Below are 18525 nucleotides of genomic sequence, written 5' to 3' on the forward strand. Positions count from 1 at the left end.
GCCCCACACATGAGAGCAATGGCCGGGGGCCCCCGCGTTGTGCCGGGAGCGGAGCTGCCGTGCTGTGCTGGGGCCGGCTGCGGAGCCTCCCCCATGCTGGCCCAGTTTGAGGGGCCCCACTGGGAGGGGGATGACTCAATGCAGCCCCCCCGTGCCCGCTCCCCCATCACGTCACTCGGGAAGTATGTGCCCGACGCTCCCCGTTCCCATTAGCTGGGGGGGGGCTGATGGCTGCTCCGGCAGGAGAAACCGCAGCACGCGGCCGCCTGCTCCGGCCAGGAGGCGAAACCAGGGCTGCTGACGTCGGGGCCCTGTGCTGAATCCTGGCTGCTGCCGGCGCCTGGTCCCTGCCAGCTTCTGGCCCCTGCCCTGCCTGGGGGATGCAGAGGGGAGGGAGATGCCACCCCTCGGGGTGACAGCCCCCTGCCTCCGTGCAACACCCCCCTGCTCCCCAGTCGGGTGCCCCCAGGAACCTGGGCAGAGGCGGATGGGACCCCATGGGGCTCAGCAGGTACCGGCAGACCTCCCGGCACGGTCCTGACTGCTGAGCAGGCAGCAAGGAAGGGCAGAGGGGGCACAGCCGTGGTTGTAGAAAACCTGTTTATTTTATGAAAACATCTAGAAAAGAGCAGGCTTTGCAGCCCTCAGATCTAACAGGTCCCCTGGGGCTGCAGGGGCTGTGCCGCAGCCCCAGCCCTGCTCAGGGGCCTGTCCCTGAGCCCTCCCCTGGCATCGCGCTCCTGGTGCCGGCACCTCCCTCCTCCGCCAGCCATGGCTGCGCTAGGCTGGCTGCTTCCACAGGAACGTCTGGATGGAGTCACTGGGAGCCATGGCCTCAAAGAAGCCAACCCGTGGGTCAGAGATCCCAAAGGACACATCCACATGGGAGCTGTGGGGATGCAAGAGGGGATGCAGGTCAGAGGGGGCAGCCGGGCTTGGAGCCAGGGCACAGGGCTGAGCCACTCACCGGTTGAGGACCACCAGGACGACGGTGCCGTCGGGGCGCAGGAAAGCCGAGTGCTCTAGGTCACACCAGCGGCACTTCTTGGAGACAGTCAGCCCCACGCGCTGCGAGCCCTCGGGGATGAACTTGCTGTGGGGACAAGCAGGGCATGAGCATGGTGCCTGGAGCTGGCAGGCGGAGCCAGCAGCCCCTTGCCAGCCACCCCCGGCCCCGACCCACCTGAAGTGCCCCATGTGATAGAACATGGGCTGCTTGTAGAAGACATCCTTGCTGCTGTCCACGATGACGGGGCTGTCCACGTAGTTCTTGCTCCAGTTGGGGCCCCCCTCCAGGTCCAGGGCCAGGTTCCAGTCGGTCCAGCCCGTCACGTAGTTGTTGAGATTCTGCAGGGCGGGTGACGGTGCTGAGCCGCGGGCGGGCGTAGGGGGTGGCCGCTCAGCAGTTGCCGCCGAGCCCTACCGTCAGGATGCTGTGACTGTACTTGCTCCCGCGGTCCCAGTCACCCAGCACCACCCTAGGCTCCCAGAAGTAGGAGCCGGTGGAGGCCTCCGTGGAGAGAATGAAATAGTCTGGGAAGAGGTGATGGGTGATGGAGAGCGTGAGGTCAATGGGTGCCAGGAAGTCCAGGTACCAGTGGATGCCGATGCCACTGATGTAGCTGGCGGCCACAGGGTCTTTGAGAACCTGGCAGGAGAAAGGAGTCACCAGGGGCCAGGGCTGGGAGAGCCGCCGTGGGGCGAGGAGATCCACCATGGCGACTCACCACCTGGGCCCAGTAGGGCAGCATCACCCTCTGGTCGTCCAGGATGATGAGCTGGACGTGGCGGTGGGAGCTGTTGGCCAGCACGGGGCCCAGGTCCCGTGCAATGAAGTCCCGCTGGTGCTCGGGGGAGAAGCCCAGGCACTGGAAGGGGTAGAAGACGATCTCGCCGGCTGTGGGCTCGTTCCCTGCTGTCACTGCCCAGAAGGTCAGGTTGTACTTGGCGTATTCGTCCAGGAACCTGGGCACGGGGGCAGATGGTGAATGGCCCCGTCGCGGCAGCGCCAGCCCCAGGTGTGGTGACCCCAGCACCCGCTGCGCTCCCCCGGCCCCTCACCGGATGAAGTACTTGGCCCAGGCCTGGTGGTACTTGTCCCCAGGGCTGCCCTTCAGCGTCCCCCTCCCTGTCATCGCGCCGTTTGTCTTCATCCAGACCGGGGACGTCCAGGGGCTGGCATACAGTGACAGTGGCCGCTTGGCCACCGCCTGTGCAGCCCGGAGGATGGGAATCTGGGGAGAACCGGGATGGCAGCGAGCTCTCCGGGTCTGCTGCAATGCTGGCGTGGCCGGTGGCAGGACGAGTCCTCTCCCTCCCCATCAGAGGGAAGGTGCTCCCCTTCCCCAGCCCACCCTGTCCCGTCCCACCCAGGCCACAGCCCCGGTGCCTGGGGCTCGCCCTGCGGGACCCACCTTCATCCGCGTGTCCTCCTCCGTCAGGTTGAAGTGCTTCAGCTCGAAGTCACCCTCCGCATCAGCATAGGTGTACAGGCGGACGGAGAAGTCGGTGCTGGCCATGGGGACACGCACGAGGTTGTACTCGATGCCTGGGGACAGGGCGGGCGGTGATGGGCATCCCTGGGGTGTATTCGGGCCCCTCGGCACCAGTCTCAGCAGCCAGACCCCAAACAGGGGAAGCCGGACAGACCAGCCCCATCGCCCTGCCCTAGGCTCACCTTCCTCGGAGAAATAGGAGCGGAGCAGGTGGTTCTGAGCATCCTTGGACAGGGACTGGATGTTGATGGCAGCTGAGTCTGTGACGGAGCCACCAAAGCCCTTCACCTTCTGGTACCGCTGCGCCGTGTCCAGGGTGAGATGGAAATCTGTGGGGGACAAACATCGTCGCAGCCGCCGTGCAGGGATGGACTCTGTTCCCTGGTGCGCAGGCAGGCGTCCGGCTGCAGCGGGTACCTGGGGTTTCAGCGTTGCGCTGGAAGCTCCCCTCGCTGCGCTCCAGCCGCTTGCCAGCCTTGCTGCTCTCGTACTTGACGTAGGTGCCCGGGGCCGGCAGGACCACGGGGTCCAGTGTGTCGCAGTATGTGGCGCTGCAGGCGCACACCAGCGAGCCGTGACCGAAGTCCTTGGCATCGCAGGGACGGCTGCCTGCGGCAGGAGGAGAGACCAGGCAGACACACAGGGCTGTGGCAGGAGCCCAGCTTACCCCTTCGACCCACCACGGACACCGAACCCATGGCTGTGCCGCCCCAAACTGCTGACCTCCGCAGCCCTCTGCTCAGGCACACGGCGCCAGGACTTACCTGCTGCCTGCAACGCTGCCTGCACCAGCAGGAGCCAACCCAGGACGCTGGCACACCCAGGCCCCATGGCACCTCTGCTGCACCGCGGCCTGGACGGATGCTGACGGCAAGCACCAGGGCTGGGAGCAGGGCGGCGGGCGTCAGCAACCAGCTCCTCTCGCCCTGTCCCGGCCCCGCACAGGGACAGAGACCCAGGGCAGGGGCAACCCCAGCATCCCCCTGCTCGGGAGCCTCGGGGACCACCAGCACCCGCTGCTAGGGCTGAGACCCCACCATCCTGCCTGCTCCCCACAGCCCCAGCCCAGCGTTCACCTTCCCTCCCGCCCCGCTGGTGCCCACGGACAGCTCCGGCCATGTCCCGGCTCAGGGTGCAGCCCCCGGGGGGGTGCAGCCCCCCAGGCGTGTGCTGCCCCATCCCCACTGGCCTGGTGCTCCCAGCCGCCCACACCAGCTGTACCCAGTAGCTCGGTTCACTCCCATCACCTCCCTCCCACTCCTTCCCCTTCCTTGCTCATCCCATGGCTGTGCCGTGCCGTGCCTCTCCACGTGTCCCTGGTGCCTCCCGAGCCACGGCTGGGAGCAAACAGCTCCATGCTCCCAACCCCACGAGTGTGGCGGCTGGGGCTTGCCCAGCCGGAGCGGTTTGGGGCCCGAGCCCCCAGTGCAGAGGGGTCCTGCATTTCCCTGCTCTCTGCAGGTGCTCCCACCCCGCCCTGTCCTTCCCGTGTCGCTGGGCAAGGAGCTTCTCCACGACGGCACGGGAGGAGCCACCTCCGTGCCTTGGGACCCCGGTGCCAGGCTGCTGCCCCAGGGCAGGGGGACACAAGGGTGGGACAGCACCAGCTCGCTGCTCCCCGAGACTGTGTGGGATCAGGACCAGGACCGGGGCCAGGCAGGTTGTCCCACACGCATCACCTCCCACTCCCTGCCCAGGGGCCATGCCCAGCGCCGTGGACACGGCCTTAGCATGGTCCTGCTGTCCGGGGCCATCCCTGTCCCTGTCCCTGGCGGATGAAGCTGCTCCGCAGCCGGGGTACTCACCTGCTGCCAGGAAACCTTCTTGCCGCGTCTCTGCCGCGCGCAGGGCAGTGGGGCGGCAGGAGCTGCTTTCTGGCTGTGCGTGGTAGGAGGTGACAGCGTCTGGCAGAGCAGGAAAGGTGAGTCCGGGAGAGGACAGCTCATGGGACTCTGTGCATTTGAAGAGGAGCCTGAGGATGATTTTGCAACCTCTCTCCAATGAGAACTTTCAATGCTCACCGCAGCATTTGCAAAGCTCTCCTGAAACCGGTTCCAATGGCTAGAGGGAAGCTGGGGCAGGGGGCGGGATGCCCACCAGCCTCCCAGGTGCCTCCATCGCCCCAGACAGGAGCCCCTGCAGCCACCTCCGCCCCGCCCCAGCAGCAGTGCTCCCCTTGTGAAGAGCCCCACGAAAGCAGCCTGGTCTCCCCGGGACACCCTCGGGCAGGGATGGGGCCAGCTGTGCCCACCCGGGTGTCCCTGCCGGGGTCGCGCGGCTGCTCGGCCTCGAGCCCCAGCTGGCAGCGGCTCAGCTTTGCCGCAGGTGCAGGCAAGAGCCGCCTGCAGCCAGCACTGCAGCCGCAACCCGTGACCCGCTTGTGGCTGCACCAGCAACTTTCCTGGCGTGGGCAGAGGCGCCGATGGGGCCACGGGCAAACCCACGAGCAGCCAGCCCAGCCATGGCAGGGGTGACCGCACCCCGCTTCTCGCCGCCCCCCTGAGAAGGTGATGGGCGCAGCGGGGGGGGCTGCAGGTGCTGCCCGCTGGGGCCACGCTTGCCCTTGCCGTGGGGCCGTGCCCCCCCACGCCTGAGCCCCACACCCGCAGCTGGGCTGGGTGGAGCAGGCTGCAGAAGTTTATCATCTGCAAAACAAGTCTGGGCTCCGCACCTTCTAATTTGGGATCCTTCCTAATTGCAGACACCTGCCCACCAGGAGAAGCAGGAGGGAGGCAGAGCCATGGGAGAGGCAGCATCGGCCCGGCCTGGCCCCGGTGTCCCCCTGATGCCACTTGTGTGGGTGGCCGGGGAGGCAGCCCCTCAACTGGGCACCGCTCTCCCAACTGCGGCCAGAGCAAGGACCCCCCCGGCACAGGCCGCAGCCGGTGGGGCCGATGGGGGCGATTCCTCCAGCCTCACCCCGGCCCCTCACACCCGTTGCCAGGGATGTCACATCCCTCACTTTCCCCGCCAGCTTTTCGGCGCGGAGGGAAGACACCAGCCCCGCGGCAGATGTGTTTCCAGATGGCCAGGGACCACGGAGCCCGCCCAGAGGGGCCGTGCCGAAGCATTTCCCTGCACACACATCCCCGAGCGCTGCTGAACATCTGGGGGTGCGGGGCTCCGTATGTGCCTTCCCTGCGCGGCAGAGCTTTGACGTACCTTGAGAAGCGCAGGCAGCCCAGCTGCTGTTTGGGCCAGCGCTACCCAGGAACGTCGATGAAAGCGCAGGACAGGCAGATGTGCTCCGTGAACAGGGCTGAGACAGAGCCTGGTGCCACCCTCATGCCGCACTCCAAGAAAACAGCTGTTAAACCTCTTTTTATTTTTTTTTTTTCCTTTTTCCCCAACATCAGCAACTCTGCAGCTCACACACAAGGCGAGTTTGCCAAGGAGCACTCTGGCTTTCTCATTCCAGGACTTCAAAGATGCTGGTAACGTTCCCAAAGGCTGGAGCAAGCAAATACTGCAACCGGTATTTAAAGAGAGCAAACAGGATGGCCAGGTAATTGCGGGCTGCCAGGTCGATGTCGGCCGCCGCCAGAATAGAGGGGACTCTGTCCGGGGGCCACACCAGTGGAAGGTGGCTGGGTGCGGCCGGCAGCGTGAGCTCTGGAAGAGATGGCATCAGCCTAATTTGTCTGTGAGGCTTAGTGGATGGGGACGCTGATATAATTTACTCAGCCTTTTTTACAATGTCTGTCCTGGTGCAACAGGACATTTGGATTTAAAAAAAAAAAAAAAAGTAGGCTGGGGAAAACCAACAGTACATATGAAACAAATCAAGAGCTGGCAAGTGGCTGAGGCTCCAGCTGCAGCGATAAACAAGGCAGCCACACGCGGGCCATGGGGATGGAGCCCTCCGGGGCACCCCTTGCCCTTCACTGCCTCTCCGAGGAAAACCGAGCCATTTCCGAGAGTGTAGAGGAAACACTGACGGGGACGGCGCATACCGGAGGGAGCACGTCACGGCTTTACTTGGCACCCAAGACACACGCGAAGGTTTCAAGGGAGCCACGTGTGGAAGCATGGTCCAGGAGACGGTGCAGCAGGAGTTTTCAGGGGGCTGGGGGGTGCTGGGGAGGGAGGGGGAGGCTGGGAAGCGCCAGCAGCAGCAACCCCACACCGGAAGCACACGCGGCCCCTTGCACGGTCCCTCCCGCGCCCCCAGCAGTGGGTCACCACCCACTTCCACCGCTGAAGGATGCTGGAAAGGATGGGGGGAAGAGCTGACCCTCGCAGACCCCCAGCCACTCGGCGCCGTCCCAGCGCTGCCCTGGCCATCACTGCTGGTGCCACAGGTAGGTCTGGATGGAGTTGGCTGGAGCCACGGTCTCAATGAAACCAACGGCAGGATCCCGGATCCCGAACGGCACATCCCAGCCAAACCTGGGGGGCAAGAGGGGCTGAGCAGGTTGGCACGGCTGGGGCTGAGCATCCTCACGTGCCCCCCTGCCCCTGCTGACCTGTTGAGGACCACCAGGACGAGGGCCCCGTCAGGGCGCAGGACGGCCACGTGCTCCAGCTGACAGATGAGGCATCGGCGGCTGCTGTGCAGCCCCACGCGCCGGGAGCCCTCGGGGATGAACTTGCTGCAGGGAGAGGAGCAGGAGAGGGATCGTGCCCCGCAGTCTCGGGCTGGCGGCAGCACCTGAGCCCCCCCAGCCCCGACCCACCTGAAGTGCCCCATGTGATAGAACATGGGCTGCTTGTAGAAGACGTCCTTGCTGCTGTCCACGATGACGGGGCTGTCCACATAGTTCTTGACCCAGTTGGGGCCCCCCTCCAGGTCCAGGGCCAGGTTCCAGTCGGTCCAGCCGGCCACAAAGTGGTTCAGGACCTGGGCAGGTGGGGAAGGGGCTGAGCTGGGCTGAGCCAGGCCCCCGGCCCCGGGCGGGCAGTGCCGGGGGGCCGTACCGTCAGGATGCTGTGGCTGTAGCGGTTTCCTCGCTCCCAGCAGCCCAGGCACACGGAGAACCGAAGGGTGAGGAAGCCGCTGCAGGCCTCCGTGTAGAGGAGAAAATGGTCAGGGAAGAGCTTGTGGGTGGCCTCCAGGCTGCAGCTGGCCGGGATGATGCCGTCCAGGTACCAGTGAACCCCCACGCCAGCAACATAGCGGGCAGCAGTGGCATTGCCCAGGACCTGGTGGGGCAGAGGAGATGCCTCACACCAGGGCCACCAGCACCCTGAGCCCCGCAGGGATGGACACACAGACCCCAAATGCTGGTGGGGTCTCCTAGGGCCACCTGCCTCCCCTCTTGTGTGCTGCTGTGGGCACTGCGGGCTCCCGCGCCTGCAGCCCCCTCCCTTCAGCACCTGCACCCCGAGCAGCAAGCCACAAGCAGCACCGCGATGTGGCTCTGGCACCCCGCTGGGCACAGAGCAATGGGGGGTGGGGGCAGACATGCCCCTTGGTGGGCTCCTCGCCCCCCCGCATGGCTCCTGCTGCTGCCTGGGCCTCCCTTCGCATCCCCCCGCCCAGGGTGCTCTTGCACCATGGCCCTGCCTGGTCCCCAGGTGCTGCCGGTTTGAGATGAGGGAGGGACGCGGTGCAGCTCCAGCCTCCCTCGAGGCAAGGGCAGGAGCACGTTTTATTTTCTTTCCTTTTAGTTTAAGGTAATTCCCACAAACAGCTCTTCAGCGTTGCAAAGGGTAAGCCAAATCAGCCGAAACTCTGCCTGGAGAAGGTGCTGGCATGCCGGCAGCGGGAATCCAGGATGCAGATGCCGCCTCCTGTCCCTGCTTCCAGGCACACACGGAGGTGGTTGCTACCGAATTAGCCGGCTCCGGCTGCCTCTCCGGCAGGCCCGGTTCGCCTCCTGCTCTCTCTAGGGCTGGGAGCAGCTGCTGGCTTAATTTTCAGCTAAAACCCAAGGCTTGGGTGGGACATGGAGTGGAGGAGGAGGAAAGAGCCAGGCTTTGCTCTTCACCGCTTTGGCCCAGTGCGGGAGGTGGATACGCTGGTCGTCCAGGACGATGAGCCGGGTGCGGTGGGGGCTGCGGGCCAGCGCAGGGCCCAGGTCACGGACGACGAAGTCCCGCTGTTGTGCGGCAGTGAAGACAAGGGTGGGGAACTGGGGGGGCGTGAGGATCGCTGCGAGGGGCTCATTCTGCGCCGTCACCGCCCAGAAGGTCACGTTGTACTTGGCGTATTCGTCCAGGAACCTGGTGCGGGGAAGGGGGGGCAGCGTCAGCCGTGCCTGCCCACCCTCTGCCCACCCTCGCCCCCTGCGGTCCTCGAGTGCCCCGGCTCCAGGGAACCGTACTTGATGAAGTAGTTGGCCCAGGTCTTGTGGTACTTGTCCCCCGCCTGCCCCTTCAGCGTGCCCTTCCCGCGGACGTCCCCGTTACTCTTCAGCCAGCCTGGGGAGGTCCAGGGGCTGGCGTACAGCGACAGCAGCCGCCCACTCATGGCTGAGGCTCGGTGCAGGAGCGGGATCTGCAGGAGGGGGCAGAGGGACCGGCTCAGCTCCAGGTGCAGTCCCCCAAAACCACACGGCCCAGCGCGGGAGGAAGAGGAGCACTCAGGGGTCCTCTGTGAGGAAAGGCAGCCTGCAAGCACCACCCCATAGCATGGCACCCCAGCTCCGCACCCTGCCAGCGCCAGCTGGGATGCGCCAGGACGTGCCACAGAGGAGGTGCCGGCTCCCACGGGCTGTCCCCATGCACCCTGCCACCGTGTGCGGGGCTTGGCAGCGCCTGGTCACGGGCGTCCCAGCACGCACAGGAGCTCCGGCGGGAGAGGGGACAGGGTGCTGATGGCAGTGGCTTCAGCCTCCCACCTTCATCTTCACATCCTCCTCTGCCAGCCTGAAGTGCTTCAGCTCGTAGTCGTGGGGGACATCGTCATAGCTGTAGGGGCGCACGGAGAAGTCGCTGCAAGCCATGGGGAGCCGGATGAGGTTGTACTCAATCCCTGCGGAGCAGGAAAGGCATCAAGCGGTGCTGGAGCCAGCGCCCAGGTGATGGCTGTCCCTGCAGCAAGGACAGGAGCAGCCGCCTCCAAGCTGCCCCACGCTGCTGGTGCCCTCATTGCTCACCGTTCTGAGAGAAATACGAGCACAGCAGGTTGTCCTGGGCCGGCTGCGACAGCCCCAGGATGTTCAGGGCAGCAGCATCGGAGAGGGACCCGCCGAAGCCCTTCACGTGCTGGTACAGTGTGGAGACGTTGACCGTCAGCAGCAGCCCTGCGAGGGAGACCCCAGCTCAGCTCGCAGTGCCCGGGGGTCCTGTGCTGGCACCCACTGCCCGCCCAGCCGCAGCGGGTACCTGGGGTGCGCAGGCTGTGCTGGAAGCTCCCCTCGCTGCACTCCAGCCGCTTGCCAGCCTTGCTGCTCTCGTATTTGACGTAGGTGCCCGGGGCCGGCAGGACCACGGGGTCCAGCGTGTCGCAGTACGTGGCGTTGCAGACGCACACCATGGCATCGCGGCCAAAGTACTTGGGGCTGCAGGGCCGGGCGCCTGGGGGGCATGGGCAGGTTGGGGGCAGCCGCCGGCTCGGGGACGCATCCCTGCCAGAGCTCTCCTGCTGCCCCAGAGCGCTGCCTCTGCCCCCGTGCTCTGCGCCCTGTCACCTCCCCGGGCACCCCAGCTCCTGCGCCCAAGCCACACTGTCCCACTGCCACCCCCGCGACGTCCCGGCGCTCACCTGCAGCCCGAGGCACTGCCTGCAGCAGCGGTGGCAGCAGCCAGCCCAGGACGCTGACAGCCCTCATGGCCCCTCTGTGTCCCTCCAGCTCCAGTGGGTCCCGGGGAGCAGCGCCTGCAAGCGGGGGCACCCTCAGCCGAGGCAGGCGCAGGAGGGGGTGGACGGACAGGCTGCGGTCCCCAGCCGGATCAGCACCGTCTCCTCTGCCCCCACGCCTCCTTCTGCTGCTGGGGAGCTCCTGCCACACGCTCCGTCCTCCCCCCCGCCCCCCGCAAAGACCCTCACCTTGCGGGAAGGTGCAGTGGGTCCATCCCTCCCAGGAGCCCACAGCCCACCCACCTCTGCCCTGGCTGCTCCCCGACCTGCACTGCTGCCAGCCCTCCTCCTCCTCAGGCAGCTCCAGCCTCCGTACCTCACCTTTACGGGGAGCCACTTCCAGACCTCCCTCCGCAGCACACCCTCTCCCACCCCCACAGCTCCTCCTTGCTCTCCTCCCGGCCCATACCTACCGCTGCTCTTGGACCTGGCCCGTCGTACATCTCCTCGCCACGGGGCCAGCGTCGGGGAACAGCCTTCCGCTGCCAGGCAAGGGCCTCAGCCCCCAGAGACGAGAGATGGGGACATCATGCTGGCAGCTCTGGCTATGCAAAAGGCCGCACCAGCACAGGGAGATCCAGCGCCTCTGAGAACCCACTGCAATTCCCTGAAGGAAGAGCTGATTTTTTTGTTTTGTCAGGCAGGGTCTGGATGAATCCCTGGAAGCACAGCAGAGCCCACAGGCAGGCTCACAGGCACCGCAGGCTGTCCTGCTAACGAGCAATAACAGCACCTCGGGCGATTTACCCCTGCCCATCACCCCGGTTCCTCCAGGTCCCCCCCAGGAGCTGCTGTGGTTGCGCGCCCAGCATGGGGAGAGTCCAGGACCCCCAGGCGAGGATGGCAAACGTGGCTGCACGGCCCAGCGCAGCAAAAGGACCCTCCAGGTGCAGCCACACAGGAGCCAGGGCTGCTGCCATACCCTGCTCGAGCCTTCTGCATTGCTCGTCCCACCTCAGCACACACCATGGAAGCAGCAGCAGCAGCAAGCTGGCAGTTGCCCCAGCTCCTTCACAGGCAGGGCCACGCTCTGGCCCCTGGCAATGGCGGCCATGGCTGCGCTGTCAAGTCAAACCCACAGAGGGGAACCTGCTGCCCCGAGACCAGCCGTGCCAGAAGCAGAGCTCTGCTCCTCCGTCCCTGGTGACAAACCGCTCCAGGAGCGCTCCCTGCTCCTCCGAGAGCAGCCCTCCCAGTCCGAGGAGCCAGGGCGGAACTGGGCCGGCTCACCCAGGCACACAGACACTGCCTGACCCCGGTCCCATCGCCCAGGACGTGCCCGCTCCTGCGGACACGCGTGCATGCGCCCATGGCTGCGGGGATGCCCTTGGCATCTCCCCGCAGGGCTGGCCTAGGGGGACAGCCAGGTCCCAGCCACTGCTCCTCCGGCTCAAGAGCATCGGACACAGGGGCTCGCAGTTTCCCTCCACAGAGTTAAACCACTCCGTTAGCTCTCCCTCTCCGGGTGGAGCAGCACTTCATGACTAATTTTCTCCTTTTCTGGCATATCAGATGCAGCTGCGGGGCAATTCAATTCACCAAAGTTCCTCCTACCCTCCAGTGCTGCCCTGCCATAGTCCTGTGCCTCTGCCCGCGGCGCGGGGCCAAGCCACGGGGCGCCGGGGCCTGCTGCCACCGGGGAAGGGGCGGACGGGGCTGGGCAGCCCCTGGTTACGCCTCATGGGGCAAACAGTCAGCCCTGGAAGGACGCTCCCGGTCCTGAGCTGTCCCTCTGCCCCATGGGTCTCCCACCCCCAGCTGTGACTAACATGCCAGCCGGCTGCTACACCCAGGCCTAATAAGCCCCAGTTTTGGGGAGGGGTTAATAGGTCAGCCCCTGCCACCCCACGGGGATCAGCTGCCTCCTGGCCCCCTGCCAGCCGCCCAGGACCCCCCCACCCCCATACACCCCTTCCCTCCCCGATTTACCGTCCGGCTCTGCCTGCCCACCGCCAGCCACAGCCCCGCAGCCGGCTCTGGTCCCCACAGCCCCCCCAGCTCCTGGGAGCAAAAACACTGCGGAGGCTGCTGGAGCTCATCCTGATCGACACTGGCTGATAAGAGCTTCCTGCTGAGCAGGAAAAGTGAGACCCAGGGGAAGGGCAACACCTCAGTGCAGAGCGGGTGGCACGGGAGACGCTGGGCAGCCCCACCAAATCCTCTCAAAGCCACTTCTTGCTGCTGCTCCCAGCACGCTGGCTTTCTCACAGCGCTCGCAGAGCTGCCTGGCAGCAGGCAGGGGAGCCTTGGGGGGGTAAATTTTGTCCAGCCAGTGGGGATGGGGACCCTGGGAAGACAGAGCTGAGGCTGAGCTGCTTTTACAGGGATCACAACTCCGAAAACATTGGTGCTAAAGTGGGAGTCGGGTGCGCAGCGCCTTGATGCGGTGTCGTGGCAGCAGCTCCGGCTCCAGGGTCCTGCCAGGCAGGAGCCCTTGGCCCCGAGCACGGGGAGGCCCAGCCCGTGCTGGTGGTTACTGGTTCCAGCCCAGCTACTGGGGGGTCCTGCCCTCCCAGCCCCAGCAGCCAGCACGCACCCCAAAATGAGCCAACGCTTTGCACAAGAATTACTGAGCCAAACCCCGCGACGCTGGAGGATTCGCCCCCTCTGCACTTAACCCAGAGCTGGTCGGTCCTTCAGAGCCAAGCAGAGCATGGGGACGAGGGCACGTGTCCCAGGATGGTTCAGCATCCAGACATCGGCTTTTATTACCGGGGCTGGTAAAACGTTAAAGGAAGCTGGTCAGTAGGAACCTGGGGGAGAAGCAGCAGGTGGAGGAGCAGTGCTGCCCCGGGGCACAGGGATGTGAGAGCAGGGCTCACTGTCGCTGTGATCCTGGAGAAATATTTCCCTCTTGTGGACAAACACGAAGAGCCTCGGGGCAGGAGCAGGCTGCCTGTGCCCCTTGCAGAGCCAGCTCTTGCCAGGGCTCGACAACCCGCCGTGGTGCAGGGGCCCAGGGCTCGGGGCCCAGAGCCGTGTCCCGGCGGCACCACGGCGCAGGACATGCCAGCTCCCCAGCGTGACCCTGTCATGCACTCACCCGCTGCCCCGAGCGCCGTCGGAGCCAGCGTTGGGCTGTGCCCGGCCCACGCAGCGTCGCTGCTGTCAGCCCTGACGGCGTACCCAGGCCCCAGCCCGCCTGCCTCGACCCGGCCGACCCGGCTCAGCCCAGCAGCCCCAGCCTCCCTTCCTCACCCTGCCTGCAATTGTGACCTCCCTGCCCCGATCCTTCACTCAGCACATCCCTCCGAGCTCCCAGGCTCCTTCCTGGGTGTGCCCATACTCGGCACCCACTCCTGGCCCCGTGCCCACTTGCTCAAGCTGCCCTGGCTCCGCGGTGGGTGCTGAGTCCCTGGTGCACCCTGAGCCTCCTCATCACAGCGGGAACTGCTTTGCCGCGTCCCTGTGGGGGACAGCACCTCCCAGTACAGGGCTGCTGCAGCCTGGCCGGCATCCCTCTCCCTGCAAAGCCCCGGGAGAAGCTTGCAGATACCCATGCAGAGCCGGCTCGTACCCTGAACCCACCATGCTGTGACGCTGGAGCTGGTTCTGTCTCCAGCCCCGACCCTGGGGAGCACCCTGCACCCTGGGCTGGGTGAGAGATGATCCACACACACCCCCTGCCCAGCATTTGGGCTGCAAGTGGCTCCAGCTTGGCAGGAAAAGCAGAGAAAGCTGAAGCTTGACTGCAATCCCTGCCCAGGGCTTCCAGCAAGGCAGGCGTCTGGGCGCTTCGCTCCCCACCCCTGCTCCAGGACCCAGAGCATCCATGTGGCAGGGTAAATCCTGAGCTGCCTGCTGGTTCCTAAACCTGCCCGCAAAGGCAGCGGGAAAGCACTGGGGCTCGGCTTGTCCCCCTGCCAGGCGGCACGTGCTTGAGGAGCAGATTGGAGCCTGGAGCACCGCCCTGGCAGGGTGAGCCCCGCCGCCAGTTGCGGTGGGGAGAGCAGCAGGGGTGGGCAGGGAGAGCAGCCGCCCCGCGGGGCTTCAGGTGCTCTGCGCTGCTTTTGGGACTCCCATGGGCTCCGTGCCCAGGCGGCACCCAGCCACAGCGCCCGGGAGCAGGGGAGGGACCTGGATGTTTCTCTTCCAGCCACAGACATAGAGGCAGCATGAGCGTTTAATGTTGGAGCAGCAGCAAACAGCGTTCACAGCCTGTGGGATCTCCACCCTGAGGGGCACCGGTGCTCCCGGCCCTCCTGCATGTGCGTGGCGCTCCCGGACCTGGCTCACTCCTCCAGCTCGCCCAAGCACTCAGCTCTGTCGCGGTGCAGACAGCGGTGAGCTGCCGCCTCTGCGTTCCCGGCCCGAGCCTGTGGGCAGCATGGGCCACTCTCCTGGCCCGGCTCGGGCCGGCCACTGGCCAGCCATGGGGATCCCAGCCCCGTCACTGCCGCTGCCAGAGGTAGGTCTGGATGGAGCTGGCCGGAGCCACAGCTGCGATGAGGCCAACAGTATCAGCCAGCCCGAAGGTGATGTTCTGCAGGGACCTGGAGGGAGAGGAGCAGTGGGGTCAGACCTGCAGCACCAGCGGTGCACAAGGCCCAGCGGGACGAACGACACGCACACACACGGCCCGGCAGGACGGGGTCCCAGGCTCGCAGGCCGTGCTGCATCGCTCACCGGTTCAGAACCACCACCACCACGGCACCATCGGGGCGCAGCAAAGCTGTGTACTCCAAGTCCGTCTTCTTGGACTCTTTGGAGGCAACAAGTCCCACGCGCTGGGAGCCCTCGGGGATGAACTTGCTGCACAAACAAGAAGCAACCCAAAGAAGGGAGTCAGACCCCAGAAGAGCTCCTCTCCCAACAAACCTGCCCTGCTCCCCTCCCGACAAGCTGCTACTACAACCATGGAGCTGGAGCCCGGGCAGCTGAGTGTGTTGGGGGGCCCCAACCCACCTGAAGTGCCCCATGTGATAGAACATGGGCTGCTTGTAGAAGATGCCTTCGCTGGTGTCCACGATGACGGGGCTGTCCACGTAGTTCTTGACCCAGTTGGGACCCCCCTCCAGGTCCAGGGCCAGGTTCCAGTCGGTCCAGCCGGCCACAAAGTGGTTCAGGTTCTGCAACAGGACAGCCCAGACGTCTGCCCACAGAGTGCGGTGCCGACAGGAGAGGGAACGCCCCGGCAGCCCTCTCTGGGGCCCACCGCACAGGGCGACATAGAATCATAGAATAGTTTAGGTTGGAAAAGACCTAGGTTGGATCATCCAGTCCAACCATTAACCTAACAATACCAAGTCCCCACTAAACCAATTAAAGGTAGACTAGACTAAACCATGTCCCAAAGTGCCACGTCTGCCCGTTTTTTGAACGCTTCCAGGGATGGTGACTCCACCACCTCTTGACATGGGGGCCTCACCGTCAGGATGCTGTGGCTGTACTGGTTCCCCCGCTCCCAGCAGCCCAGGATCACGTCCCTCTCCCAGAAATGGGCCCCGATGCACGCCTCTGTGGCCAGGATGAAGTAGTCAGGGAAGAGCTCATGAGTGGGCACCACTGTGTCCTGTATGGGACCGATGAAGTCCAGGTACCAGTGGATGCCAATGCCGTGGACGTAGCGAGCTGCCTCTTCATCCTCCAGGACCTGGCAGAGAGAAAAGCTGGCCACCACCGGGTCCCGTGGGGCAGAGAGCCAGCACCCCAGCCCTCACACTGTGGGACGGAGCGGCTGAGCCCTCCGCAGGGACATGCTGTGCCAGCAGGTCTAGGGCTCCGTCCCGGCTTGCCGTGCTGGCCGACCCCACGCCACGCTCACCACTTTGGCCCAGTGTGGGAGGTGGAGCCGGTTGTCGTCCAGGATGATGAGCTGGACATGGCGGTGGGAGCTGTTGGCCAGCGCGGGGCCCAGGTCCTGTGCAATGAAGTCCCGCTGCTGCTCGGCTGTGAAGCCCAGGCACTGGAAGGGGTAGTTGTTGATCAGCCCGGCTGAGGGCTCGTTCTCCGCTGTCACTGCCCAGAAGGTCAGGTTGTGCTTGGCGTATTCGTCCAGGAACCTGGGCGCCGGGGAGAGGGGTGAGCCGTGGGGTCTCCCGGGTGCCACTGCTGAGGATCCCCTGGGCGTCTCCCCCGTCCCCTCGCACCAGGCGCTCCTTACCGTACAAAGTAGTTGGCCCAGGTCTTGTGGTACTTGTCCCCCGCCTGCCCCTTCAGCGTGCCCTTCCCCACAAAGGACTCGCTGGTCTTCATCCAGGTCGGGGAGGTCCAGGGGCTGGCATACAGTGACAGCGGCCGCTTGCTCATGGCCAAGGCTCGGTGCAGGAGCGGGATCTGCAGGAGGGGGCAGAGGGACCACCTGAGCTGAGTCCCTGCACCCACCCCCCCCAGAGCCCACCCTGCTCCCTCCCACCGCTCGCCTTCAGCTTTGTGTCTTCGTCTCGCAGGCTGAAGTGGGCGAGCTCGTAGTCGAAGGGAATGTCGTCGTAGGTGTAGGCATGGAGGGAGAAGTCGCAGCTGGCCATAGGGAGCCGGACAAGGTTGTACTCCAGCCCTGCCAGGCACAGTGGGGTGGGATGGGCAGAGGTGGGCAGTGGAACAGGGGGTCTCCAAGCCCTGCCAGAGGCCCGCAAGGTCCATCCCTCCCCCCTCCCGCCTCCCCTGATGTTCTCACCTTCCTCAGAGAAGTATGAGCGCAGCAGGTGATCCTGGGCTGTTTCTGGCAGGGAAAGGATGTTCATGGCAGCCGCATCAGTGATGGAGCCGCCGAAACCCTTCACGTGCTGGTAGCGCTGCGTCGTGTCCACGGTCAGGACGAGGTCTGCAAGGAGGGAAGCCGGTCTGACGGCGGGTTGCAGGCAGGGTCCAGCCCGTCTCTGCCAGCCACAGATGGGTACCTGGGGCATGCAGGCTGTGCTGGAAGCTCCCCTCGCTGCGCTCCAGCCGCTTGCCAGCCTTGCTGCTCTCGTATTTGACGTAGGTGCCCGGGGCCGGCAGGACCACGGGGTCCAGCGTGTCGCAGTACGTGGCGTTGCAGACACACACCATGGCATCGCGGCCAAAGTACTTGGGGCTGCAGGGCCGGGCGCCTGGGGGGCATGGGCAGGGTGGGGGCAGCCGCCGGCTCGGGGACGCGTCCCTGCCAGAGCTCTCCTGCTGCCCCGGAGCGCTGCCTCTGCCCCCGTGCTCTGCGCCCTGTCACCTCCCCGGGCACCCCAGCTCCTGCGCTGCCCCCATCCCCCCGACGCCCCCCGCCCACTGCCATCCCGGTGCTCACCTGCGGCCCGGTGCAGGGCCTGCAGCAGCAGCAACAGCCAGCCCAGGGCACCGGCGGCCCCCATGGCCCCTCGGCGGCCCCCGGCGGGTCCCGGGGCGCAGGGCCTGCGAGCAGCGGCACGGTCGGAGCCCCCGGTCCTGGCGTCACCCCGAGCCGGTCCCGGCCGCCCGGCCTCTCCCGCCGCCCTGGCCCCGCTGCCGGCCTCGCCTTTAAGGGCGCCCGGGCTTCCCGTTCCGCCCACGCCCCGGGCGCCGGTGCAGGAGCGGCACCGGCACTGGGCGGGCTGGGCCCCGGTTGGGCAAGAGAGCGGGCGCGGGCCCGGCCCTACCCCCGCGACGGTAACGGGGGTGCAGGGGCGGCGGGGCCGTTCACCCCCAACCCCCCGGCACGGGGGGGACCCCGGGAGGCGCAGGCGGGCACCGGCCCGGTTGGGCAACGCGCTGCGGCCCCGCGACCAGCGCCGGTACCGGCCGTCCCCGGCTGCGGACCCGGCCGGGCCGCCCGCGCCCACGGAGCCGCTACCGGGGACCGGGGCGCCCGGGGACCCGCCCCGCCGCTCACGTGACCGGTCAGCTGACCCGCGCGCCCCGCCCCTTCCCGCCGGCGCCACCGGTCCCAGGGCCCCGGGCTGCGGCCAGCACCTTTATTCGGTCTCTAGCGAGGGGCAGCGCGGGACCGGCCCCGCTACGCGGCCCCGGGCGCAGCCGGGCGGGGGGACCGGGCGGGGGCGGGCACGGCCAGCGCGGGGGACTGGGGACCGGGCACGGCCGGTGTGGGGACGGGGCTGAGGGGCGGGACCGGGGACCAGGGACCGGGGACAAGCACGGCTGGCGCAGGGGACGGGCACGGCTGGCACAGGGGACAGGGCAGGGGACAGGCACAGCCGGCACAGGGGACAGGGCAGCGGACGGGCACAGCCAGCACCGGGGCCAGGGCATGGCCAGGACAGGGGACAGGGCAGGGGACAGGCACGACTGGCACAGGGGACAGGGCAGGGGACAGGCACAGCCATCCCAGGGTACAGACACAGCTGGCACAGGGGACAGGCACGGCCAGCGTGGGGGGGG

General features: G+C 66.4%; 3 protein-coding genes across 3 annotated transcripts; all 3 read right to left on the reverse strand.

Moving 5' to 3' along the window:
- Nucleotides 1-759: 759 nt before the first annotated feature.
- Nucleotides 760-3326, reverse strand: LOC142595671 (lysosomal acid glucosylceramidase-like). Its single transcript, XM_075724435.1, has 10 exons — nucleotides 3260-3326; nucleotides 2913-3104; nucleotides 2678-2824; nucleotides 2415-2548; nucleotides 2062-2234; nucleotides 1728-1965; nucleotides 1424-1648; nucleotides 1184-1347; nucleotides 968-1093; nucleotides 760-889 (listed from the first exon to the last, which is right to left on the reverse strand). Exons 1-10 carry the CDS (start codon nucleotides 3324-3326, stop codon nucleotides 781-783), a joined length of 1575 nt encoding a protein of 524 aa, XP_075580550.1. The 3' UTR covers nucleotides 760-780.
- A 3418-nt stretch (nucleotides 3327-6744) lies between these two features.
- LOC142595670 (lysosomal acid glucosylceramidase-like) lies at nucleotides 6745-10210 on the reverse strand. Its single transcript, XM_075724434.1, has 10 exons — nucleotides 10144-10210; nucleotides 9765-9956; nucleotides 9536-9682; nucleotides 9278-9411; nucleotides 8762-8934; nucleotides 8426-8660; nucleotides 7413-7637; nucleotides 7172-7335; nucleotides 6962-7087; nucleotides 6745-6884 (listed from the first exon to the last, which is right to left on the reverse strand). The coding sequence occupies exons 1-10, from the start codon at nucleotides 10208-10210 to the stop codon at nucleotides 6779-6781; spliced, it is 1569 nt and encodes a 522-aa protein (XP_075580549.1). The 3' UTR covers nucleotides 6745-6778.
- Nucleotides 10211-14629: 4419 nt separating this feature from the next.
- On the reverse strand, nucleotides 14630-17522 carry LOC104026514 (lysosomal acid glucosylceramidase). The gene is made up of 10 exons (XM_075724429.1): nucleotides 17459-17522; nucleotides 17079-17270; nucleotides 16856-17002; nucleotides 16602-16735; nucleotides 16343-16515; nucleotides 16004-16241; nucleotides 15608-15832; nucleotides 15145-15308; nucleotides 14866-14991; nucleotides 14630-14732 (listed from the first exon to the last, which is right to left on the reverse strand). The coding sequence occupies exons 1-10, from the start codon at nucleotides 17520-17522 to the stop codon at nucleotides 14630-14632; spliced, it is 1566 nt and encodes a 521-aa protein (XP_075580544.1).
- Nucleotides 17523-18525: the final 1003 nt, after the last annotated feature.

Source organism: Pelecanus crispus, chromosome 22, assembly GCF_030463565.1.
Source record: "Pelecanus crispus isolate bPelCri1 chromosome 22, bPelCri1.pri, whole genome shotgun sequence".
Lineage (NCBI taxonomy): Eukaryota > Metazoa > Chordata > Aves > Pelecaniformes > Pelecanidae > Pelecanus > Pelecanus crispus.